Source organism: Phoxinus phoxinus, assembly GCF_949152265.1.
Source record: "Phoxinus phoxinus genome assembly, chromosome: 14".
NCBI classification, from domain to species: Eukaryota; Metazoa; Chordata; class Actinopteri; order Cypriniformes; family Leuciscidae; genus Phoxinus; species Phoxinus phoxinus.
In genome coordinates this window covers 17,770,728-17,797,794 of record NC_136889.1, presented here as the reverse complement: position 1 = coordinate 17,797,794, position 27,067 = coordinate 17,770,728, and the positions used below count along the sequence as shown (strand labels likewise).

Sequence of the window (27,067 nt, the reverse complement as noted above, 5' to 3'; positions counted from 1 at the left end):
TGGCTTCATTTACAATTTGGATTTTGTGGCAAGATGGCTATCACCACTGAGCATTTATTGTCTGATTTTTTAGTGGAATTAAATAGCAATTTCAAAACACATCAGTCTGTGGATCAGTGCATACCAGTGCATGGTTTATTTTTAAGTTAACACCATGCATGGATAAACAACCAATAAAGATATATTTCTCACTGACAAAGAATCCATTTTTTCTTACCTTTAAGGGATAGTTCACTTAAAAATGAAAATTCTGTCATAATTTACTCACCCTCAAGTTGTTTCAAACCTGTATGAACACAAAGGAAGATATTTTGAAGAATGCCGGGAACCAGACAGTTGATGTACCCCATTGACTTCCATAGTAGGGGAAAAAAAATACTATGTAAGTCAATCGGTACATCAACTGTTTGGTGAAAAGAATAAAGTGATTGTAACATTTTCAGGTTGTCATGGATTTAACATACAATTAATCTTAAATAGTGGTCCATGAGCAGGAATGATAATAAAACAGTCATGAAATTCAATAGGAACAGTGGTCTTAAAGGATTTAAAGATATACAATAAACTTAAAAAAAGAGCCAGAGAGAAGAAGTGATGACAAGGTTAAGGTTGGGACATTGTACACTAAATTAAACACTTAAGATGATAGGAAAACACCAGACAGGATTGTGTGAGAGATGTCAGGAGTCAGAGCAAATAATCTTGAGCTGTAGATACGAAGCAGAGAGAGATGATGAGGAATAAGCAGTAAGTGGGGAGTTCACGTTAAATGGGTTACTGAGTGAGCACGGTACTGTGTGTTTATGTGTGTTTGTGTCCTGGTAAACCCTACATTATTAGACAAAATGTCCCCACAAAGATGGCAATATCCAAAATCCTTGTCCAGCTTATAAACCATAGCCTATAGCCCAGGGATGTTTTCTGAAAATGTTAAAACGCAGAAAGTTTTCTTTGATGGGTAGGTATAAGAGTAGGGTTAGTGTACGGGGACAGCATATGTATAGTAGGCTATAGTTTGTGCAGTATAAAAAATAATTATGTCTATGGAGAGTCCCCATAAAACATGAAAACAACATGTACAGTATTATGTGTTTGTGTTAGTTGGTAAAGAGAGGTACACTCCGGAGCAGAAGGAAGCGGTAATGCACCAATAAGCTGAATGTCATCCGCAGTAAAACAAGAAAGAAGAAGAAGAAGAAAACGCAACGCATGATGATGACGCATGTCACGCGCGACACGCAGATTGGAGAGACCAACGTGCTTGTAGCACTGTAAGGATTTCCATCTGCAAAAATGGTGAAGTCTGGAAAACTTAAATCCGGAGCAGCCCAGAAAGTAAGGCGGTGGAAAAAAGGTCACAGTAGTGATAGCAATCCGGCGACAAGTCGCTATCGAGAAGCCGCGAAGAGCCGATATTTTAGCCGTCCCTCAGGTGAGACTCTGGCCTGCGTGACAACACGTGGGTAGCTGATCGAACTTTGTAAACAAGTTAAAAATCATGCCTGTTTACTTTTAGAGAGAGACGACGGATTTGTTTTCGCCTTTATTACAATTTACTTTAAAGCATAATATATTGTATAATTACAATATATGTAATATGTATTATGACAGATAGTAGGACTGCACTTTTTTATTGTATTAATGGCTAGGGAGGGTGTCATAATATTGTTTAGATTGATGTAATGTGAGATTCATCGAACCTCTTTCTATTTAAACAGAAAAAAGTGATCTGACAGTAGATGCTTTGAAACTCCACAATGAGCTTCAGTCAGGATCTTTGCAGAGAACCGGTGATGTGGCAGGAGATCCCATGGAAGATCAAGCCCTCACAGAGAAGACCTCTGGGACTTTTCTTAGTGGACTGTCCGACTGCTCCAACCTTACTTTTAGAGTTGTACAGCGCTACTGGGAGTCGAGCTCTGCAGCACACAAAGAGGTTTGTTGTCAGTTTATGGTCAGAGAGCTGTATTTGTTGTCATAATTGCTAGATTATCATTATATTCGTTTAATTCACATTTTATTCTTCAGATCTGTGCTGTATTGGCGGCTGTAACTGAAGTGATTCGCTCTCAAGGAGGAAAGGAGACCGAGACGGAGTACTTTGCAGCCTTGGTAAATTAAAGTCACCATTAAATCAATTAGTTTCATGATGACATATTTGCTCAAAAGTGTTTATGCTTTCTGTGGATCAACCTATGAATGTCTTTCCATTTTCAATCGGCAGATGACAACACTTGAGGCTGTAGATAGCAACGAAGCACTGGCAGCTGTTGCCTACCTCCTTAACCTGGTCATGAAAAGGTGATCGGCGTGAATTTATACGGTAGTGATTTAGATTGCCTTGGCCTGCTGATCTTGATAAGTTTATGTTCTGCTTATCTTCTAAAGGATGCCAGTTGCAGTGCTTAAGAAAAAGTTCTCGGACACAGCCAAAGCCTTCATGCATGTGATGTCAAAACAATCTGATTCCGACTCTTTGTCCTGCCTGCGATGGGTTTGTACACTTTTTTTTTTTTGTTCCCCAATTTTTTTATTCTCCATAAATGTAAGCATATGGTATTCTTTAACGTCACGCTTGTGATCCTCAGCAGTCTAAATATACCCTACACAATAAGTTTTTTTTTTTTTTTTTAATGAAATGAAGGGACTATATTTTGTTTTAATAATATTTATTATGTTTAAAGAGTTTCATGATATTAGCCAATATTCAACTCTAAATTATGCACCCTTTCTATATAAAATAATACAAACATTTTAAATTAATACAATGTTTAAGTTAAAAACAGAGCAGGATTTTAAAATCCAATGGAAGTCAGACTAGACATTCTCAAAGACTACTTAATCGTGGCTGATTTGTAGTTTGTACCCCAAAAAATGATATTCCTTTGCGGTCATCTGACAGCCGCAAGTGTGACTTTAAGACCATTTAGCAGGGCTCCAAACTGCGACTAAAATGGTCGCATTTGCGACCAAATATATTTATTTGCGAGTGAAATTTCTGCCAAGGTCGCCATTGGCGACAATACAAATTTACTCCCTTTGATTGTAAAATCTGCATCATACATGCATGTTTTATAGCCAGTAGCCTATCGCTTCATTTGTTTTGTTAACGTCATGAAATGAGACGCTTTGTGTGAACTGAGTGAAAGCGCCAAAATATGAACGGGTAAAGCGAATGTCACCTTTCGCGTCAAAAAAAAAATGTCAAAGCGAAAAATATTGGACTTCTTCAAGCAATCCTCATCTCTGTCAATCACCAGCACGCATGACACACCTCTGCTAACAAAAAATATGCGATATTTTAAATGCGTCATTCTGTTCATAGAACGCTCCATATGAAAGTTTTTTTTTTTTTTGCAATGCCAATCTAGCGCTGACTCCATGACGAGCCAATAATCAGAGTTGTTCCCTGCACCGCACAGCTTAGTTTCTAGATGTAGAAACTAGAATGTTTTGCCGGACTGGACAAAAGCGAAGCGAACTGGGCGAGATGAGACGGCGTGTGTCTGTGCGCGAGCAATAGTGCGCGAGAGAGACCGATGTCTGTGCGCGAGCAATAGTGCGCGAGAGAGACCGATAAGGGTGTCTGCGCGCGAGAGACTTCAAATAACAAGAGACCTTTCAAATAACAACTACAGAATTTTATTAACTGACATCGGGATCCCTCTTACATGGCTACCTTCCAAATAAATCAATAATTTGACACAAAATATTGATTTAAAAACGATTGTATTGCTTCCGTGTCCATGACAACGCTCTGTTTTTCATGGCAACTGTGTCTTATCAAGAAATAACATACTGCATTCTACATCAGAATTTAACCAAGCCATGTAATAATAGGTAATAATAATAATAACAGAAGATAATATCTCTAGTCTATCCTAATAATTATTATAAATACAATGTATATAAAATATAAATACAATTTAAAATATTAATAAATTATTTATTTTTATTTATTCTGGAGAAGCACTGAATTTTGGTGAATAAGAGGACCCATTTTATTTTGATACACATTAGCAGGAGATGTAGCACAATATGAATGTAAAAAAGCAGTTATAATTAGCCTATGTGACAAATCAACAAATAATTTTGGCCAAAATCGTGCAGCCCTACTGAGGTATGATCACGAGACACAATTTTTTTTTTGTGACTTTTGTTCAAGAGCGGGCAAAGAAATAGCGGGGAAAACGGAGTTCATTACAGGAACTAACCATTTCAAAAAAGAGACTGTGAGAAAACACGGGGACAGTAACTAAGCAAAGTAAAATTTTTGGACTGTATATAGTTCATAAGTCGGAAGTGACATTCAGTTCCCAAATAAGCTTCAGTTCCCAGAACATTCACAAGATGAAAATGCTGAAACTGTAAGAAGAGGAGAGACATGCACACAACAGGGTGACTAAAAGTAAATGCATTGTTATGTGGCTCTTAAAAAAATTATTTGGCGCCTGTTTTTTCCCCCTATAGGAGCCAATGGCTCCTTACTTGATTTTTTTGTTTGGAGCCCTGATTTAGCCTTTTGTAATCAAGTCCACAATATGTTTGTGTTCATGTAGCAAGTGCCAATAAAGTCAGCAAGTTTCTTACCATTCCAATTAATTAAAAATGTAAAAAATCTAAATGTAATATTTTCATCTAAAATGACCAAAGACCACCAGAGGTGTAACCAATGTAATGACATTGTGATGAGAGGAAAAAGTCTGCTTTGTTTCTCCCCTATTATGTTACACTAAAGTTGCTTGTTTCTATATTCTTTGCAGATCTTATCCTGTCTGGCGACTTTGCTGCGTAAACAGGATCTGTCAGTGTGGAGTTACCCATCAACTCTACAGGTGTACCACGGCATGCTGACCTTCATAGTGCACCCTAAACCAAAGGTCTGTCTGTTTGATTCCCATCCAGTCAGAGCTAGAGTGTTACTGTCGTTATAAGATTCCTTTTACGCCATGTAAGATTTTAGTCATATACACCGCTAGTTGTTATAGTAATACACAATATATGTACTCTTTTCTGTACTGCCACAGAGTGACAGACTATGACTGTTTGAGGTTTCTGAACGATGATTATGTCCTTGTGCTGCAGGTGCGAAAGGCAGCACAGCAAGGCATTTGCTCCGTCCTTCGCTACAGCGACTTCATGTTCTCAGATAATGCCCCGAGCCACCACCCAGCAGCCGTCACCACAGCCAAATTCTGCTGCAAAGAATTGGAGCAGTCAGGAGGTCTGTTGAACTCATGTTCTTTCTGTCGAAATGCTCAAAACTAACAATAATACCTGCTTGTCATAGCGGGTCAAAACCTACTCAATCTGAGGCTATCACTAAATATGAATAAAAATAAGATATTAATAAAATGAGGAAAATTACAAACAGTGCCTTTCTTTGAAGGACCCAAGTAGAGTAAACATGGAGGTCCTCTTTTTTCACAATGGCACTCTACTCTAACATCTCACTGCACATGTCCTTTGATTTTGGTTGAACTCATCTTTTAAGTGTGTACATTTAATTTCCTTTAGTTTTTCAAGGTTGTTAGTAATCAAAATTTAGAATCAAACTACATAAGGTTTGTGTATAGGCGCAGAAAATACCCATATACATGGGTGCAAACAGCGCGCTTTTCTGCGCCTCCCGCTTTTTTCACGGCAGTTTGGGTGACTTGTGTGAATCGTGCAGGTCCGAAGAGTTTTTTTTAAGGGGGGGGGTTGAGAGGGTCTGATTATAATTTAACCGACAGTAATTCTGGATTGCGTCCACCAACAAGTAAATAGGAAATAAGCGAATCAGAACACTGCGCGCCAAACCAGCAGTATGTGCGCAAGCGTGAACCACTAGTGTTTCTGTCTCACTCTGGATCTGACTGCATCACATTTCTCTCTGCGTGTCGTGGAGTGTCCGTTTTTATGTCGGCTCTCATGTTAACTGGTTAGAGCACAATGCCTGCTACGCGCAGTGCGTGTACGGAGCGCCGGCCCTGCCTGTGTGACACACACTTCTCGAGCCGCGCCGAAACCGTGTGCTAGAAATAGAACCGCAACCGATGCCTATTTTTCACGCGACACGCAAGAGTGTTGGAAGTTTTCAGACAAAATAGAAGGTGCAAATACATATTAATAAATTACATTTTGATGCTTGAATGTCTCTCGGTTTTGACAAATGCATATATAATTGTAATTAAAAAAATAGGCCTAATTATCGATTTTCAAATATTGCCCGTCAGGCCTACAGAACGAAATATTCTGTAGCCTATTTTGCCGTCAATACTGCCGACGTTGTCTTTGGTGTATCAGGCTATATATAGGCTATTATGTTTCACATCCAAATGTAGATGGTCTGTCGGCGCACAGAGCCACGCAGTCGCAGACAGCACGTGAAGTTCGTGAACACCGAATTTCCTTTTCTATCTTATCTATTTGTGTTTGAACAGACATGTGCACGAAAAAATAAGCCAGTGTCCGTCTCAACGAGTTTCCCCGTAAACGCAGTCAAAACGGATGCGTGTCATTACCAGTATACGTGCATTCGAATTAAAGGGACAGCACCCAATATACCTGCAGCTGTTTGTGTCACCAAAGTTAATCAAACAACAAAAGAGAAAGAGAAAAATCACGTTTTGTCAAAAGATAAACTGTATTAATACTTAATACAGTTAATTTACCTGAAAAACATAAAACACTGCTTTATTTCTCATGTATTTGTGTTTTATTGTATTCATATTTGTATTTAGTTTATTAGTTTCTATGCAGATGCACTAGTCCTACCCTACACAATTACCCCAATCATCCTAGAATTATTAATTCTTTACAAAAAGAGCTATTCAAATCATCAGGTGAAATTGTTTTCATGAAATAGCAGTAATATATACCAGATATTTGCCGCGGGACGAGGGCTTCGATTACCTCTCTCTTTTTTGACCATACATGTGTTTGCACCCCTGCATATAGCACCACCTAGCATCCAACCAGCGAATAATACTGGTATAACCAGTTTGAACGTGGATACTGTCTTGATGTGAAAATGATTGTCACCAATTTTCATAACATTCCAATGTAGTAAATGTTCAAAACAACATAAAAATGAGCAAAGACCACCAGAGGGGTAACAAATACCAGTATGAATGGTTTAAATGTTGATATGAAAAAATATAGAATTGTGAATGAAGAGATAGTGCCATAAAATGGCGCTTTTCCACTGCATGGTACGGTACGGTTCGGTACGGCACGGCACGCTTTGGCGCTTTTCCACTGCATGGTACGGTACGGCTCACTTATGGCGCATTTCCACTGCATGGTACGGTACGGTACGGCTCGCTTCGGCTCGCTTTAAATGGTACCACCTCTGTTGAGGTTCCAAGCGTACCGTACCGATACTAAATGTGACGTGAAAACACTGCAGATCACTGATTGGTCAGACAGAATCGTCACTTCAGCGTCATTGTATTTGCGACACGAGACACTAAACCCGCTAGATTTAAATAGCCAGACAACAGCCAACACGGTAGCACCTGTTTTTAGAGTATTTACTTGACAAAAAAAGTAAAAAACAAACAAACAAGAAATGGCTGAATCGTGGTCAGTGGACGAGGTGCAGACGTTCCTCTCGTTGGTTGCCGAGGAGCGGAAGTAGCACAGCTCTTAGCCGCACACGGCTACCACCGGACCTACAATAACGATCAGTCCCACCCACTTTGAAGCGGTACTAACTGCAGTGGAAAAGCAACCGAGCTAAAGCGAACCGAACCGTGCCGTACCGAGTCAAGTTGTACCACGCAGTGGAAAAGCAAAGCGAGCCGAACCGTTCCGCGCTGAATCGAACCGTACCGAGCCGAACCATGCAGTGGAAAAGCGCCAAAAGTGATCTTGCCACAAAAGTCACCAAGTGTCGTAACATTCCAATGGAGTTAAAAATGTCAATATATCGTTTTTTTATTTGAATTATAATGATGAATATATTGTCTTTGTATTCGACTCAAGGCAACAAAGAAGACACAACCACTCTCCATGTGCTGGGTCTGCTGAAGGAACTGCTGTCTGCATTCCCCCTGAATTCGGTCAAGTCTTGCTGTGAGACCCTTCTCCGTGTCATGACCCTGAGCCATGTGGTGGGAGAGCAGTTTAACTCGTACATTTCTGTCATTTTTATTTGATTTCCATTCTTAACACCTGCCTCTGATTCTTTGAAGCTGGTGACTGCAAATGCAATGCAGTCTTTCCACAAGCTTTTCAGCGACAAACCCAGTCCTTCCAGTATGTCTGCCGAGCTCAATGCCCAGATCATCACAGTGAGTGTCATAATTAATAAACTCCTGCATATGAACACAAAATATATTGTGCTGGATTCCATGATCTGATTTTTGCCCTTTAATTTGATCATCTTCAAATCTGTGGATTGACATATCTATCAACACCTTCCTTCCAGGCTTTATATGACTATGTTCCTAGTGAGAATGATCTGCAGCCTTTACTAGCATGGATTGCTGTAATGGAAAAAGCCCATGTTCATCTCTCCAGGTAGACATTTTCCAGCACTGAGTGTTTTGTTTGCTAGCTTGGTGAGGAATCTTTCTCATTCCATTATCTTTGGGCTCTAGTTTACAGAGCTCTTTGAGTCTCGGTCATCTTCCTCGCCTCTTCTCGGTCACCATGTCGTGTCTTCTATCCTCGCACACGCAAGTCGTCTCTGCTGCAACACAGACTCTGAAGGTTTGCCACATGTTGTCTATAAGCAGCGTAATCAGTTATTCCTCAGAAGTGAATTTTTACTTAGTGTTTTTATATTTTTTTCTCTCCCTCCAGACTCTGATAAATGAGTGTGTAGCTGCGCGAATGGAAGAGATTGAACCTGTTCTAAAAAACACATCAGCTGGAAATGGAGCGTGTATCCTAAAGATGTTTCAGTAAGCCCCATCTGTCCTGATGTCATGTCCTTTTCTAGAGCCTGGTCTTTCTAAAATCTGACCTCTTGTCTTTTTCAGGATTGTGGAGGAAGGGTTGTCCTATCGTTTTCATGCCTCTTGGCCGTTTGTGATGCAGATCCTGGGCTGCTTCTACCGAGCTGCAGGAAAACAGGCTCATCCTTTAATGATAAAGGTATCTTGGAGAGAGAGAGAGAGGAAAAAAAATATATACATTAGGGCTGGGCGATAAAACGATAACGATAATTATCGCGATCTAATTTTTTCTCGATAAAACGATATCAAGAGTTTTGAACCGCACACCACACAGACCATTTATCCGCTCGGCTCAAAGTCCAAATGGCAGCGCAGCTCACTAGAGCAGATCGTGCAGATGCGTTTACTCTGATCGGTCTCAGTCACGAGATCCAGTGAGAAGCGCTTGAATTCAGCAAAGAACACAAATGTATCCGTGATTTAAACCAGTTTAAAGGCAGATGAAACTGCACTGACAAACAGGAGAAACACTGTGCGCAACAATACAGTCAGAAGGCTTTTCTATCTACAAATTCCCATCATTTACCACGGATTTACTGTAACGTTAGCCTAGTAATATTAACTGCACCATGACGTGGGATATACATATTGAATTGTATTATATTATTAATGTAGACAATGTATTAAAGGACTATAATTGCAATATAATTACAGTTTTTAATAATGAATTTAGGCTACTGTTTTTCATACAAATACCATAGAAACCATAACGTTACATTTTGCCATGATAGTGAGGTGATATAGTATAGGCTATGTCTGGTTTTATCTGTGGTTATCATGATCTAAATGCATGATACTGGATGACCAATGGTTAATTTTAATAAAACGCAAACAGTCAGAATATTACATCTTACCAAATAAAAATGAGGTCGTTACATTTTTTTAACAGATGTTACTGTTTTTGTTAATGAACATAAATTTAACATAGTAAATCTGCATCCTAACTCAAGCTAATACTACTGTCAACTCACTGTCAGAAATGCGTTTTGAGACAAAACATGTAATAATATTGCAGCCTGCACTGGAAACTGCTGAAGATGCGTGCCATCAAAGTCAGACACAAACCTGTTTCAAGACTTGAAACAATATCCCCCATTAGCAGATGCAGAAACTAAAAAAGTAATTTTCCAATAAAGATGTTTATTTTGTTAAGGACAAATGTTTGAATGTTCTACCTCAGATTTGTGAAATGTTCACCTGTTTGGCAAGTGTTTGTCATGATATGTTTTGACAATAAAGAGTAGTTTAAAACCACAATTAACACTCTGGATTCTACAACTTTTACTTGGGAGCAAAAATCTGCCTTTAAACTTGAAAGAAATAAAGATTTGACATTTATCGTGATAATTATCGATATCGACTGATATAAAACAATTATCGTGATAATATTTTTTTGGCCATATCGCCCAGCCCTATGTTTATGCATCGGTAAATCAAGCCAGTGACTAAAATATAAATTTCACATCGTTTCTCTTAGTAGGATGAAAATAATCTTATTTAAACTGTGTTCTGTGATCGCTTGTATATATTTTAATCAATCCCTTTCCAATCGCCCAAGCTGTCAATCACACAGCGTGAGTTTATCTGGACACTTGCCATAACTCGTTATGAAATCAATGACGCTGTTGCACTGCACAACGAAGCTCTTACTGTATTTACCTCATGTTTGCATTGGTGAAAGCTTTAGTGAGAGTGCAGAAACTGCGTTGCAATGATAAGATCTTCATTCACGCGATCATTAGACTGTTATCTGCTCAATGCTCATCACTGCAACCTTTTATGTGAAGGGAATAGATCTAAATACTTTAAAAACTTCTCACGATTCGTTAATCTTGATAGCTAGTAAAAATTGATAATAGCTGTAAAAGTAAAAGTTTTCGAGAGAGTTCCAGATGTAATGCTGACCATTTCATATGCAAGCATGTCAGCCAATCACAGTGGGCGTTTACACTGAGGTCTCACAGCAGACACGCCCCTTCAAACAGAGCATTCAAATCAGAGGCTAAAATCAGGCTAGGAAAAATTACTTTTATTTCTAAATTATGAAAATTTTTGAACTAAAAAATATACTAAGGGTGTATTCAGACCAGGAAAGTCCGATAGTTCACTTGCTTTGGTCCAGACCAAATAATTTGTTTTGTTTTTTTTGTTTGGTACGGTTCGCTTTCACACTGCTCTTTTTGCAAGTGAACCAAAATGTGTAAACAAAACCACACGTGTGCTAAGGTCGTCCATTCATTGGACAAGGATTATCAAGTAGAGAAATATATATATATAGTATTTTTGTTAAATGAACTAAGTTCACGTTCATTTGTTAGATTCTTTTAACAAAGATGTAGGCTATTATTAATAATAATGTTATTTCAACACAATATCTCGTTATTTCGAAATAATATGTGTGCGTGCATCTGTAAATCCGGTGACGCGTGTATTGATTTTTATTAATAAACAAGTGTTTTCTCTAAAAGTGTCGACTCGGCTGCAAAGATGAAGTCGACGATCGCCATCTCCGTGTGAACGCGCTTATAGAGAGAAATGCACATAAATAGGATAAGCCTAATAATGGATTACATAGGCTAATCAGAGAGCCTAGCCTTTTTCCTTTTTCGTTTTGAATTATTTCGTTTAAAGTCATTTCAAGCTTTGTGTATTTGATGTATTTGTCATGTCTGTGTGAGGCATACACTGAGTTTCGTTAAGTTAGGATGTGCTCTAGTTCACGTGCGCAAGTGAGCACGCGGGCGCCTCCGTTATATTTGTTTCATCGGCCTATTCATTAAATACAGGCAATTGGTTGATGAAAAATTGATTAAAATTAAGATACAATTTATACAAAACGAAATTCACTTTAAAGAAAGGCTTTCTATAACAACTTCAACTTCAACGGTCAAAATCATGTCTGACCCGCTCCATGTCTCATTTCGCGCATCCTATCTCGGTCGTGCTGTTCACATTTCATAAATCAACATAAATGGGGAAAAAATAACATTATAATATTTTAACAAATATGAAACGCGCTTTTTTAATGGCTACAACATAGTAGGCCTACATATTCTCTCTATTTGTACAAATTTCTGCACATTAATTTAATTCTAAATTTTGCACACACAAGTTGAAAGGCATTTGTTTAAATCAAGTTCACGGATAATTGTGCGTGCATTTATTAGCCTAATCATTATGATACTAAAATCCTAACAAATAGGCTATGCTATGTACAAAAAATCAGATGAGTTCTCTCGAAAAATCTCTCGTTCACGTTCATTGTATGAAAAGTGATTCGTTCAGTTCAGCGTTCGGCGAAAATATGAACGTCGTTCATTGAACGCGTTCATGCACAACACTGCCAGTGCCAATGATGCACACACGACGCGCAGAAAGACGCGCAACAGTTGTGGCCAGACAGCGCGCCGGAATGGAATTCTCTTTCGCACTTGAACGAACAATATTGGGTCGATATTGATATTGGGCCGATATTGGGTCGGTTCATGTTCACATCGTAAACGAACCGTACCAGAGTTCGTTTGGAACCGTACCGAGACCACCTCTTCAGCTGGGTCTCGGTTCGATTGTTTGGTCCGCACCCGAGTTCGATTGCTGTATTCACACCTGCCCAAAAGGTCCGCACCAAGGGGGGAAACGAACTAGAGTTCGATTCAATCGAACCAAACAAGGCAGGTGTGAATACACCCTAACATTATAAGGGCACCCCAGGAAACATTATAAAATAATAAAATAAACCATGCCATGGGACCTTTAAGAAACTTTTAATTCTAACCGAATTCATTTAAAGACAAAGACACAATTTGTTCAGTAAACCACTGTTTAATTGTATATAGAATACAGTATACATAAACCGAATATATATATATATATATCACAAATTTTCCAATGATCACTCAAATGTGGTAATCAAACACTTGTGTGAGAAAGATATGTAATGGAGGCAGGGTGAATGATAGAATGAGAATAATACATTTGAGCCGTATATTATCTGTGTGTGATCTTCAGAGTCTGCAGTCTCTCAGTGACCTGCGGGCCACCCCTCATTTCCCCTTCTCTGGGGAGCTGGATCTGGCTGTGGGCAGTGCGGTGGAGAGCATGGGTCCAGAGGTGGTCCTGAATGCTGTGCCCCTCCTCATCACTGGAACAGAGTGAGTTACTTTGCTGATGCTTCTCAGTCAAAAATTATTCCGAGTGCTTTTGAATGAAAAATTAAGTTATTAATGTGATGAATGATGTGTTGTGTATTTGTTTGTTTACAGTGATGACCTTGAGTTCCCGCGCAGCTGGCTAATCCCGGTCATAAGGGATCACGTGAAGAACACTCAGCTGGCTTACTTCACATCACACTTTTTCCCTCTGGCAAGCAAACTCAAACAGACAGGTTTGTAATGGACACTGTGGTTTACATTGTAATTCAAATGTTGCTTAGCGTCCGTATTACTGTATTAAATGGACATGCTTATCAATCAACATTAATTTTCTCATTCTTTGGTTTATATCAGCTGATGAACTGGAGCAGTCAGGACAGAAACTGATGGCAAAAGTGTATCAGACTCTACAGATGCAGGTATTTTGACACAGTTATGGTCAGAGTAATCTGCCATTCACAATGTATATCTGAAAAAGCAGTTAAAGGGGTGGTTATTCTTACTTGCATCTTATGTCATGTCTAAAAAGAATGTGAAAACCTGAAAAATATTGCATGCGTGTCAGTATATTGGATCCGTGCATTCGTTGTTCAAGTGACAGGAGCCTAATATACATGCTGCTGTCTATGTCATGAATGTTAAACAACAAAAAAGAAAATCGCTCGCTGCTCTTAAAGGGGTGGTTCAGGATTTTGGACATCGGACCTCATTTTCAAGTTAGCCTGGTTGTTATTCATCAGTGAAGACAGTTTTCAAAAAATTTCATCCAGTCCTTCCAGTTGCATAGTTCGCCGATGCTAGGCTAGCGCGAGTCAACGGTATAAGCTAGCCTGCCATTAAAAACAGTTTTACCCACTCCAAAGTACACCAAAAGCAAATAAATTATAACGGCAGACTGTCGATGTAAATGTCTGTTGAGAGAATAATGTTAGAAATCAAACTACCCTTTCATTGCATTGCAATAGTTACACTTTGTTCCCTGTATTTATTAGCACAGTCTACAGCAGCGGCGGAGTGATATTAAGTTACCTAGGCAACCGAGAGAGTCTCCACATGACGCAAGTGTATTTACCTGCCGCTGACACTCATCACTACAGAAGCAGAGTAACGTTATATTTCACTAAGAAATCAACATAGGACTATGGCCATGTTTGAAAGCCATGCCAATGTTTCAGACTTTGGAGACGAGGAATGTGTTTTATTCAACGAACCGTACATGTATGAGCCGGAATACACAGACGAAGAACTAATCGAGAGATACTAAAAGGGCAGAAATTGAACTGTAACGTTATCTCCACTAACGCTGTCATTGTCATTCTATAAGTTATGAAAAGGGACTAGCTTAATAGCATAGCTATAGTAGCCTAACAAAAGTTATTACCTGTTCATCTGCTGTTGGTGCATATGGAAAGACGGCTGGAACTGCATTCCTTGTCAGTGACTTATGAACGTTTCGATTATGGGGTTTTTCAAAGTCGTCTGGTCTAAAATAATCACTACAAATTCGCAACTTTAATAGTCTCTGCCGGTGTCTCGTTGTCCAAGCCAGCATAAAGAAGCCACAGTTGGTTCCTTTCTGGATCTCTCAATGGAAATTTGTGGAAACTTTTTGCACGACCATCTATTTGGTTTATTTTTACAATTTCGAAATGCACAACGAATCACCATGTTGCCAATTCCTTAGTTTATAATCGAATGTTTTTCAATATCGTTGTTCAAGGCTACTACTAGCTAGCTAGACGTCCCGTCTGTAGTGCGCGCGCTTCTGTTCTGTGTTTACTTTTCGGCGCAGTACTACTAACCGGAGCAAAGTAAAATTCCGCCGCTGCTGAGAAACTAGTTCCTGTAAATGTAATGCGATCATTGAGATGTAAGAGTACCGGACCGGTACTTTGATTTCTAACATTATTCTCTCAATAGACATTTACATCGCCAGTCTGGCGTTATAATTTATTTGCTTTTGGTGTACTTTGGAGTGGGTAAAACTGCTTTTAATGGCAGGCTAGCACAGATACCGTTGACTCGCGCTAGCCTAGCATCGGCAAACTATGCAACTGGAAGGACTGGATGATTTTTTTTGAAAACTGTCTCCACTGATGAATAACAACCAGGCTAACTTGAAAATGAGGTCCGATGTCCAAAATCCTGAACCACCCCTTTAACTGAACCTTTTGTAGCTGTAATAAGAATAATTTGCAGGGAAGATTATGTAGTGTTTTTTTTTTTTTTATTATTATTAAATTGATGTAGTATTTTTCTTAGTACTGGGCGGTATACCGGTTCATACTGAATACCGTGTGTTTATTTTTGTTATGATATTAATTTTTAATATACCGCAATACCGGTGTATGACGCTTTAACAACGATCGGAACGCGGCGTGACAGTGTTTGAGAGGGTTGCTTTTCACTGTTGCACTGTGGTGAGGGCACAGCTGTATGTGTTACTAAGCGTGATGGTGAAGATGGATGGTTTCTCATACATTGGTTCACAATGTTGACATCGTTGAATAAACATGAGCACTGCAGGTTTCAAAGTCAAAACGCAGCGCGGTTGTTTTTATATGAATGTATCTGAAGTGAACTGACGGTCTTTAGAAAAGTTTCGATGTTATTAGGGGCCAAGCACTGAAGGTGCGGGCACCTATTGTATCTGTTCCCGTTCTTATTCTTCTTTTTCTTCCGACTGGGCGTCTATGGCAGCCCATAGAAGCGTATGCGGGAAAGTTGTTTTGGTTTGACATTCTGATAGAGGACAGTCCCATCATCAAATACACCAATTTTGGTGTTTCTAACTCATTCCCTCTAGCGCCACCACCTGTCCAAAGTTTCAGAAATTGTATGCTAATAACTTTTAAACCGTAAGGCCTATCAACAAAATTCTTTTTTCCTCTGATTCCTGAGCTCACGACGATTCGACTGCACCCTATGACGTCATTTTCCGTCATAATAGTTTTCCCGCCATTTTGAATTTTCCGAAAAACCTACTTTTTCGAACTCCTCCTAGGCCGTTGCTCCGAATTTCACGAAAATTGAACCAGATCATCTCCATACCATGACGACAAAAAGTTATGGAAATCAAGTTGATTAGAATAACCGTTCTCAAATACCGCGCAAATAAATTTTACGTAGCCCTCGCAAAAACAGACGTAAGGCTGTAATTCCACAATGATTTATCGGATTCAGACCAAATTTGGTACATGTCATCACAAGCATGACCTGAGGCTACATGCTGCGTTTCGGCGCAGCGCCACCTACTGGTCCGGAGATATGAAGAATTTATGTTTTTGCTTATAACTTCTGAACGGTTTGTCCAAAAATCACAAAAGTGGTCTCGTTAGATTCAGGGCGTCATACTGAGTTGACTGATATCCAATTTTCCCATATCGGCCATTTTGGCTGTCGGCCATTTTTAATTATATGCTAAAATGCTGTATTTTATGAACGCATGAACGTATCGTTACGAAACTCAGTATGGGTCATCAGTACAAGGCCCTAAAGGTACTCAAAAGATTATGAGACAGCGCCACCTTTTGGTCAAAAGTTATAATGAAATTTCCAAAAATGCTAATAACTTTTGAATGAATTGGCATATAGTAATGACACTGATCTCAATATATTCCTTGGGTTATGCTGAAAACATAAATACCAATTTTGCCATAGTCGGTCAAACTTCCTGTCCGCCATCTTTATTTTCTTTTAAAACCTACTTTTTCGAACTCCTCCTAGACCGAACGTCCGATTTTTACCAAAATCGGATCGTGTCATCTCCAGACCGTGCCAAGTAAAAGTTATGGATTTCGTGTCGATAGACAAAACCGTTTTCGTATACCGCAGGAGCAAAGTTGAGGCATGATGCCAAAATGACTATTCAGGCTTTATATCTGCAATGCCTTGACAGATTGACACCAAACTTTGTATGTGTCATTGTCACTTCACTCTGACCACATCACATCAGTTTCGTAATTGCGCCACCTATTGGTCAAAAGTGATACTCATATTTTTAGTAAATGTATGTGATTTTTCAACTATTTTGCCAAAATTCATCTTTAAATGTCTTCAATTGCTCCTTGCTGCAGTTGGTCTCACACTCCCAGCCACTTTGGCATGTCTTGTCGTCTTGCTTGCGCTTGGCCCCGGTGATTGCTGCTTGCAGCTATATTTTCAATTGAATCTTTCTTTATCTTTCTGCTGCGCTGTTTTGTGTACAGCCGTTACCGGGGAAACCTCTATTTCTGACGCTCCTAAAGCGCCTTCCTGCTGGCAACGCTTTGTAAACAGCCTTGCAAACCTGTATTAATATTAGTGTGGATTTTTCTACAATATTCTCTCATGACTGTAAAATAGGGTATTATAAGTCAATCTACTGCAGTTTTTCCTCTCTCAATCAGTAGAAAATGTGGTTAACACCCAGTCATGCTTGAAAAAAAAAAGAAGAAATACCGTCATATACAGTGCAACTGGTATAATTTTGAAAAATACAGTGATATAGATTTTTTTTTTCATACTGCCCAGCACAAATTTTTCTGCTTTGTTTGTTGTGAAAAGCGTCACACAAATAAATTTGACTTGACATATCATGATCAAGAAATAAGATTTTGGTCATATTTCCCACCCCATCTTACAGGTAAACCTTGGAAACCGACAACTTTCACAAAAAATATACCTTGTTTTCTCCAGCTAATACATACACAGAAACATTTGGAATGCTGAAAATGTGTATATACAAAAAAACTGGATGAATGGTTTTATCAGTTTGAATTATTTTTCCAGTGTTATAATTTAATTGTATTTGTGTTTCTAGATTTGGACTATGTTACCTGGATTCTGCACTAAACCCACCGATTTGTTGGCATCATTTAAGGGCATTGCTCGGTCTCTGGGTATGGCCCTCAATGATCGCCCTGACCTCCGCCTGTGCATTTGTCAGGCCTTGCGGACTCTCATCAACAAGAGCTCTGAGACAGGTCAGCTGACAGTATCAATAGTCAGCTGTGACTATTAAAACATTAGTCTCAAAATCTGAACAGCTCTTGTTTTCTGTTCATTGCTTTGGTTTCATTTTCACTGATGACTGCTCATTGAGATTTATGATTGTGTATTTAAATCTGCAGAGGAAGAGAAGGCTGAATTAGTTCGCTTTTCCAAGAATTTCCTTCCCATCCTGTTTAATGTCTATAGTCAGCAGCCTAAACCAGGAGAGATGGCATCTGCTAGGATGGCTGTCCTTGAGACAATCAGAGTTTACCTCAACATCACAGACCAGACGGTAAATTCATCTACCATATTTACAAATAAGTCACTGTCTGTGACTGTCTGATTTTTTCCAATTTAATGCAAGTGAACACTTCTTTCAGCCATGTATCAAAAGAAGGGGCTGAGGCATGTTTCCACTTCAAAAGTATGAGACGTGTCGCTAGTAAAGTAGCAAAGGCTAGAGCCTTTTGAACCGTTACTGAAAGGTTAACCTCAACGGTCATCCCAAAAATGTCCTGAAGTGGATTTCTATCAAGATCTATGGCAAAGGTGTCCCTCAATTTTTAATATTTTAGTCCAGTAATCAAATAATTTAGGGCACAACATATGAATGAGATCTGTTGGTGATTGCTTGCACCTATTACATATTCCAATGGAGATTCAGGGGGGCGATTCAGAAAGTGAGGGGATAGTTTTTGACAAAGTACCTGACTTGAAAGAAACGAAAAAAGTGGGAATTAGGTAGGCCAAATCTTTTGCATAGGTTATTAAAGGATGAGAGATCAACAAACTTTGATTTGAAACTATGCTGCGCTATATTTAGTTGTCCACTGTCATAAGCCTGCTCTATGTAAAATTAGTGTTACCGTGTCTATTTTATTTTTTTTTCAAATATGATTCCCAGTGCGCACAAATTTACCAGATTACTTGATTAAAGTGTTTACTTCCTTTTTATTCAATTTTTTTCCAAACAATTTCTTTATTTGTGAAAAATACTGTAATATGACAATCTAAAGCAAGTCGGTTTAATTTAAAGATTTATTTAATTTACTTCCATATTATTTTGGCAAGTCTGCTCTTTTAAGATATCGGCATATCGCCCTTCAAAAACCAATATCGGTCGACCACTAGTTTAATTACTATTTTGATGGAATATGCAATACTGTGTTTTAAATTGTGCAAATGGATCAATCCATAGGCTTGTTCCAGTCTGGATATTCTCAACAGTACATCTTAAAATTGGGAAGATCGCGATCATGATTGTTTGTTTTAAGATCGTGATATGAAATTTTGGGAGGATCGCCCACCCCTAAAGCAAGAAATACATTCTGGCCTTCTGTAGCTTAAACAGTAGAGCATGCCATTAGCAACGCCAATATCATGGGTTTGATTCACAGGAAAAGCAAGAACTGATCAAATGTGTACCTCGAATGCAATGGATTAAAGTGTCTGCCAAATGCATAAATGTAAAATTACATCATTGCAAGTTTGCTCTTGTTGTCAGTGTTAAATATTTTTTTTTCCTTTTGATTTAGATGGTGTGCACATTCCTGCACAAAGCCTCGGAGAGACTCAACAGTGAGGAAAACTTCACACGGTAATTCAGCTCCACACATTTACCGTCCTTCTATGAGATGCATGTAAAAAGGCAGAGACCTAGATGGAAACCTGAATAATGCATCTTTTGAAACCACATGTATGAGTATCATCCTAAAAAGCGTGTTGAGTTTCATGGAATAGCTTTACATCTGGCATTGGAAAATAAGTGGCTCATATTTTGTAGGCTTGCAGTTATCGACCTGATTGTTGCAATGGCTCCATTTGTGGATGAACCATCTATGACTCAGACATTTGAATTGATTAAACCTTTGGTGGAGGTGAGAATCTTCCTATTACCATTTTAAACCATGTTTTCACTCTTTGCATTATGAGTGTACTTCATGTAATGTTTGTCTCTGTACATGTCTGTTTATAGTGCAAGGATGCTAGCATCCAGAAAAAAGCCTACAGAGTGCTGGAGGAGATGTGTGGAGGAGAGAAAACATCTAGTAAGGATTTTGTTCTGGTGAATCTCGAGCAGCTGAAGGCAATGTTGCTGGGCAGCCTGAAGTCTGCGGTCTCATCTGCCAAACGGGTGAGGGCCATGAAAAACCCCCAATTATCACATTTACACTGAGAATGTGCAATGGAATAATACGTGTTTTTTATTTTATTTTATTTTTTACATTTTTCAGCCTAGACTCAAGTGTCTGATTCACATAGTGAAGCAGATCAATGAAGAGCACCGTGATTTTATTACTGCTCTGCTTCCTGAGGTACGTCTGGCATGGAGCTCAGTCGGTAACACTTTTAGTGTCCTTGTTACATGTACTTACCATAACAGTAGCATAACTGTAAATTAACCATAATTACATGCATCTAACCCAAAACTAAACCCTAATCCTATAGTAAGTGCATGCTGTTAATTAATTTTACTCCGTATTTAAATGTGCATTAACTGCAAAGTCTTAAATCAGAGTGTTACTCTTTATAAAAGCTATAATATTGGGATTTTTGTGTTTTTAGGTAATTCTTTGCACAAAGGAAATGTCTATCGGTGCCCGCAAAAACGCCTACTCTCTTCTGGTTGAGATTGGCCATGCATTTTTGCGGTTTTCTGGGGACCCAAAAGGTGAAGATAAAATCTAATATATATATTTTTTTTCATTACTGAAATGTATAGAAATTCACTCACACTAGAAATTCCTTTCTATGTACTAGTGCTATAACCTGGAATAATTTACTTTGCTGTATAAAGCAGATAAAAGTTTAAAGCATTTTTAGAAAGGAAGTTAAAAAAATGGCTTTTTATCATTCATTTAAAAGTGATGTAGAGTGAGATGCTGAACTTGATGGTGATTTCTCTCCATATATGATCTGTTCTTACATTTTGAAAACAGAGGACCACAATGTAAATAAGCCTTTAGCTTTTTTTGTGTGTTTTATCCTCGTCAGTTTTGTTTGGAATATGTTGTATGATCCCTCTTTGTACAAATTTTCAGTTTCAATATTGTCTAATAAAAATAAAAAAGAAGAGCTGAAATAATGATCTATCATAATGTGTTGTCAGATGCCATAAAGGAGTATTTAGACCATGTGTACATTGGACTTACTGGCTCTGTAACGATGATCACCTGCACGGTTCTTGCCTTAACCAGGCTGGTGTTCCATTACAAAGGTGAGAGTGACCACTACTTATTCTCATTCTGTTGTTTTGTTGGGAATCACTACTGCACTATCTGCAGAAAAAGTGAAATGTAGTGATATTAATGATTGTAAAGAATCATTAAATGTTTGTAATCATTGTTTGATTGTAAAGCAAAAATAAATGTGGAAATATTTTCTGGTCTTTATCTGCAGATTCCATCGACGTGTCCTCGTTGGAGCTGCTGCTACAAAATGTCTGTCTTCTGCTTGCCAGCAGGACACGAGACATTGTCAAGGCCTCACTTGGCTTCCTAAAAGTTCTCTTGTTTTCTCTAGATGTCAAGATTTTAGCCAGCCATGTTAATGTTATTGTAAGTGAGGAAGAGAGAGTGTGTTTTCAAGTTCATATTTGAACATGTCTGAGAAGTGTCTGATAAAATGACCATGTTATTGATTCCTTTCCCCTTTTTCTCTATCATTTTGCAGATGGAAGGCATCAACAATATGAATGATATGCGGAGACACTTTAGGGGGAAACTTAAGAGCATTTACACCAGATTGATTAGGAAATTTGGGTAAGCTTTGCGGCTAACCACCAAACATAACCACTCAGTCCTTTCTTTCTTTATATGGTTTTTCTTTTATTCTATAAACTTTGTATGATTGTAATGTAATATGTGTTCAGATTTGAGCTGGTCAAAAGCATGTTGCCGGCCGAGCAACACAAGGTCCTAGTGAATATCCGTAAAACGGAGGCCAGAAATAAGAGACGCAAACTCGTGGTCAAGACAGAAGGGGACGACTCAGACACTGAGGACGAATCACCTAAAGTGAAAGGAGAGAGGTACAGATTTTTTTGCTTCATGATTGAGTAATGTGGCTGTTTTATGTGGTGTCCATCTGGAAATATTTTGGGGCTTAGCTGACAGTGCTGGACAGGAAGTGCTTGATAGAGTAGATGTTTTGTTTTTATTTGGCCTTGTCCACACTAAAACCGCGTTTAAAAACGCATCTTTTTCTCTCCATTTTGACCTTCCGTTTACACTGAGACTGTTTTCGCGTTGTAGTGTGGACCGTGGAAACGGGTATTTGAAAACGATGATGCATGCTGAGTCATGTGATGCATATTGTACCCATGATATCTGTTTATACCGGCATTGTTGTGCCTGCTATTTACTTTCAGTGTTGCTAAAGATGAATGTTCCTTTTTTAGAATCTTCATATTGCATTCCTGCAAAGATGACACAAAATGTACTCTCAATTGCTGTCCTGTGACAAAACATAACATTTTGAGTGCGACCTGTGCTCAACAGTGATTGTTGGATTATTTTACTAATACAGTGATTATGCCAGAAGAATAGTGTAAGAACTTTGACTGCTCTCTCTGTCCTATCTCAAGTTTTTTTCATATGTGCAGTAAGGCGATTTAAGCTTTTTCAGATGTTTCAGTGTGGATGAGCAACTTTTGGAAAACACTAGTGTGGACGGTTGCATTTTGAAACTAAAACGCCGCTTTCACAAGTTTCCGAATTAATGTCCGTTATCTCCTTGCAGTATTGAGGACATTCTGGCTGATACTGATTCTGCTGACTCGGATGATGACGAGAAGCCCAAGAAGGGGCTGAAGAAGCCAATGAAAAAGAAGGGCCTGGCCTGGTTAAAGGAAGGTGTGTCTGACGAACCACTCAACTTCCTCGATCCAAAAGCAGCGCAGAGAGTTCTGGGTAAGAGATCTTTCCATATGTTCAGTTAGATTCAGTCATGATCAAATTAAATTCATCATATACATTAATATATCTGGTGTATATCGCTCATTTTTTATTTAGCCACCAACCCTAACCTAAAGAAGGCTAACAGAGCTGAGCATGGATTCAAGATGACATCCGATGGTCGATTGATCATCAAAGAAGAGGATGATGATTTTGATGACAAAGCTAAAGGTGGGACATTATAATTTTTGCTGAAGTTCATTGACTCGCCTTTATTATTGTAATAAACCACTGTATGTTAATATGCATATATCCCTCCAGATGCTGAAATGGATGATGTCCTCGAAGAGGCGGGAATCAAAACTGTGGGTGTTTATGGTTTTCACTTTCTTCATAATCAGAATTGAGAAATGTACGAAAAGGTTTTGTTGTGTGTGATGTTAATTTTTCTTTGTTGAACAGAGGAAGAATCCTAAGAGGCAAATGCATGACGATCTAGATGAGGACATGGATGTTAAACCTGCGATGAAATATTTAGGTAGGACAACATAATTCATGATCATTTTGTCTCGTTTTTAAAAAAAGGACTGTGCTATAGTGTAAAGGTTCCAAACGAATGTATGATAACTAGGGCTGTTATGATTCCTTGATTCAATTTGAGTACTTTATTAAAAAAAAAAATCTTTGGATGCAATTGTCCTGTGTCGAGTAACCGGCAAAATACCGGAAGTGGCGCATTCCACGGATAAGAATCCAAGAACCGTATTATTAGTAACCGTTTTCTAAGGCTGCACAATATATTAAAATCATAACTTATCATTGTGCAATTGTGAATTTATAAGTAGCGCTGTAGTTTTGTCGTCTGCCACTTTAAATGCTTTAGCTTTTTAAATCGGGATGGATTCTGATTGACTGTCAATGTTTTTCTCATTCATCAGCTGGAAAAAAATAGTTGTGCAAGTGATTCCAATGAATCGGTATTGTGTGTGTGAACTGCTATTCTTTTTAGAATGATTATCTTTATCATTATAATACTTGTCCTTGGTGTGAACGGGCCTTAGAGGATGTGCAAAATTACATACACTGACAAGTTTCAGATCTACCGAACCCCTGATTATACATATTTTTGGGACTTTAAAATGTGTTACTTGTGTCATTCAACTGAATATTTACTGTATTCATACCATTACAATCCAAGGTACTTCAAAGAATATAGTGGAATTACCATGGTACTTGTTAAATAAACAAATAAATGACTGTGGTTCCATGTCTAAAAAAAACCTTAATACCATGGTACATTTATTCTTTTGCGTTAATTACTGCCAAAACACAAGTAAACTGTAACATTTTATTATAATGTAATGATAAATATTACAACAAATGAATTCTATAATGTTTCTGAACATTAAAATTTCTATGTATTGTTGAACTTCTCAGCTGGTGGCATTGGAATCCACAGGCCTCTGGGTGCAAGACCAGAGTTTGGGACAGAGTATAAATCTAAGGTGAGAAACCGTAGATATATAATAGACAACATATAAAATGAACATTTGAAGGATATTGCTTAACCTTTCTGTTCATTGCAGAAGGGAAAAGGGGATATTAAGAAGGAAGGCAAGTGTGACCCGTATGCCTACGTTCCTCTGAAGAAGTCCAAGCTCAATCGCAGGTAAGTGACCGATTCTGTCCTTGCACGCTTTCTCTTTAAATATACCAGTGATGCAGCTGATCAAACCTGACTTAACTTTAACAGGAAAAAGGCCAAACTCCAAGGCCAGTTCAAAGGCATGGTCAGAGGGGCCAAGAAAGGAGCGCTCTCTGGAACAAAGATACTGAAGAAGAGGAAAGCCTAAAATGTGTTCCTGTTGTAGTCTTCCTAGATCTGGCCTCATTTTACATGGCATGATCAAATTAAAAGCTGGAGACATGTGCAAATGCTTTTGTGAACTTCCTGTGGAAGTCTCTTTTAATGATAATTTCAAGAGGTCCTAGTTGATGTTTGCTGTAGTTGGAATATGAGAAAATAGCAGTATGATGATAATAGCGATTGCCTTATGTATTTATGTACTTGCTATGTTGGACAGAAAATAAAATGTTCAGAAAATAGTATGGAGTGAATATTTTTCTTTACAAATGGTAGTTTTTCTGCTTTTCCATTATTCATTTTATGCTTTGTACTTTTTAACATTTGAGATGTTCTAATCAATACACATCAAGAAAATGACATCAATCATTTTTTTTTCAGTTTTTTTTTTTTTAACAATCCCATACTGCCTTATGCTTTCTGCCTTTACATTATTAATATAATGTTTCCATTGTAAAACAATGGTGTTTTCTTAAATTTAAAAAAAAGTTTAATAAAGTAGTTCCCAAGTGCCCTTCAAAGTCTTAAATCTCACAAATGTTACAGTGATGGATATTGTGTACCACAGTTTTTCTGCAGAGGATATTGGTGGTGTTAACGTAGATCCCAGCTGTGAGAGAGTGAATGAGGTCTGCTAGAGGTCAGACGTGTCCTCTTACTCCAATAAGCTTGACTGGATTTTCCCTGATGGTCCCAGTGAGAGTAGAGTGATACAGGCTCATGTTTATGGTGGCGTCTGCTGGCTTTAGCCTCTACAGCTGGTTTTGAGAGCCGTCTTTCATTGACAATGCATGACAAAAGACTATCAAGGTTTTTTTATGCATTGTGAATGCACACCAACAGACCAAAACTATGGAAGCCCATTCTGCTACATACAAAAACCCAACAACATTGAGATCATGACATAAAAGTGGACATTGACAAATGTAATCATAATTATGGCAAAAAGTTACAATTTGGCATGATTGCAATTGTGACATTTTGACTGTCATAATTATGACCTGGTATCTCATAATTTAGAATTTTTTGATAAAATGATAATCATAAAGCCGACATTAACAAACTATAATTTATCAAATAATTATTTTTATTTGTTTACCTTTTTGAAAGAAATGGGCTTTCATAGTTTTGCTTCTATATTGACATTCACAATGTATGGCATATGGATGCATGTTATCTTTTACGATTTAGTAAATAATTTTAACTTTTTTTAGTTCATAGGCTAAATGACTTTATCTTATAAATGTATAGGCCTAATTATGACTAGCTGGCTATATCAATTTGGACCTTTTCGCTCATAATTATATGACGTAGTATGTCAACATAATTTTGATTGAAACATTTCATATTTCATAATGCCAATTGCCAACTCTCACGGATTGATATTGATAAGGTATATTTTTTAACATGCTACTGTAACTTATAATTATCAAAATGAATCGATATTGCATCAAGATGTCAAGCAATAATAATTAGTAGCTGCCAGTAATTGTAATCATGCAGCTAAACATTTTAAAATTGTCAGTAAACTTAATAAAAATAATGTTTTGACAACCAACTTATTGTGATGCAAGGTTTTTTTCACATACCCCATTTTTTTTAACTTTCAGTCAAAAATAATTTGTACAATGACACTTTGACGTCTTTAAGGTAGTTACTCCGTATATCATCGCAACGAATTAAAGCCAGTTTGCCATTTTTTATATTAAAATGTCGGAGAATTGTGATGTGCTGCAGTGATACTGGCCAAGAGAGGGCACTGTTTCACTTAACAAGAAGGGGAGACGTCAAGGCTATGGGGAGGCTAGCAGCGTTGGAGTAGGCTACGTTTGTGTAAATTCATTCAGATGCAAGCTAAAATAATTTCCATTCATACTTTTTAAGATTGAATCTGATATGGGGAATATAGACTGTATTTTACAGGTGCAGGTTTAAGTGTGGTCACTGAATGAGTCTCAGTCATTTGGTACAAAATGCTGTCACAGCACAGCACAGCAGGCAGAGGGATATTAGTCACAATGTGTGGCTGTCAGTGCCTGTAATGGGAACATCCCCAGTGCTGCCACAGGGCTCCACGTTTTGTGGCCACTGTCAACACATTGATGTTTCTCATGAGTGTTCGGTGCACCCAGCCAAAGGAGCTGCAGTCATCAGACCATATGAATCATGTCACGTTACATGATGTGAATCAAGCTCCTGTTGAGTATTAATTCCTTACAGAGCGGAATGAGGTGA

At 38.3% G+C, this 27,067-nt stretch overlaps 1 protein-coding gene across 1 annotated transcript; it reads left to right on the top strand.

Annotated features, from left to right (window-relative positions):
* The first annotated feature begins 1,164 nt into the window (after positions 1 to 1,164).
* rrp12 (ribosomal RNA processing 12 homolog) lies at positions 1,165 to 25,076 on the top strand. The gene is made up of 34 exons (XM_079635202.1): positions 1,165 to 1,432; positions 1,719 to 1,936; positions 2,029 to 2,112; positions 2,225 to 2,301; positions 2,389 to 2,494; positions 4,764 to 4,880; positions 5,086 to 5,224; positions 7,972 to 8,099; positions 8,181 to 8,279; positions 8,417 to 8,508; positions 8,589 to 8,700; positions 8,794 to 8,894; positions 8,973 to 9,087; positions 12,957 to 13,099; positions 13,211 to 13,332; positions 13,454 to 13,518; positions 17,901 to 18,063; positions 18,211 to 18,365; positions 19,609 to 19,670; positions 19,857 to 19,950; positions 20,049 to 20,207; positions 20,308 to 20,388; positions 20,639 to 20,744; positions 21,183 to 21,290; positions 21,473 to 21,630; positions 21,746 to 21,834; positions 21,945 to 22,103; positions 22,814 to 22,983; positions 23,086 to 23,199; positions 23,290 to 23,333; positions 23,431 to 23,506; positions 24,406 to 24,473; positions 24,555 to 24,637; positions 24,722 to 25,076. Exons 1-34 carry the CDS (start codon positions 1,294 to 1,296, stop codon positions 24,819 to 24,821), a joined length of 3,846 nt encoding a protein of 1,281 aa, XP_079491328.1. The 5' UTR covers positions 1,165 to 1,293; the 3' UTR covers positions 24,822 to 25,076.
* The last annotated feature ends 1,991 nt before the right edge of the window (positions 25,077 to 27,067 follow it).

Excerpts from the sequence above, each read along its gene's own strand:
- rrp12 (XM_079635202.1), top strand. The coding sequence starts at position 1,294 with ATGGTGAAGTCTGGAAAACTTAAATCCGGAGCAGCCCAGAAAGTAAGG. Across the intron at positions 20,745-21,182 it reads GTTTTCTGGGGACCCAAAAG|ATGCCATAAAGGAGTATTTA; the intron begins GTGAAGATAAAA and ends ATGTGTTGTCAG. Across the intron at positions 23,200-23,289 it reads TTTTGATGACAAAGCTAAAG|ATGCTGAAATGGATGATGTC; the intron begins GTGGGACATTAT and ends ATATCCCTCCAG.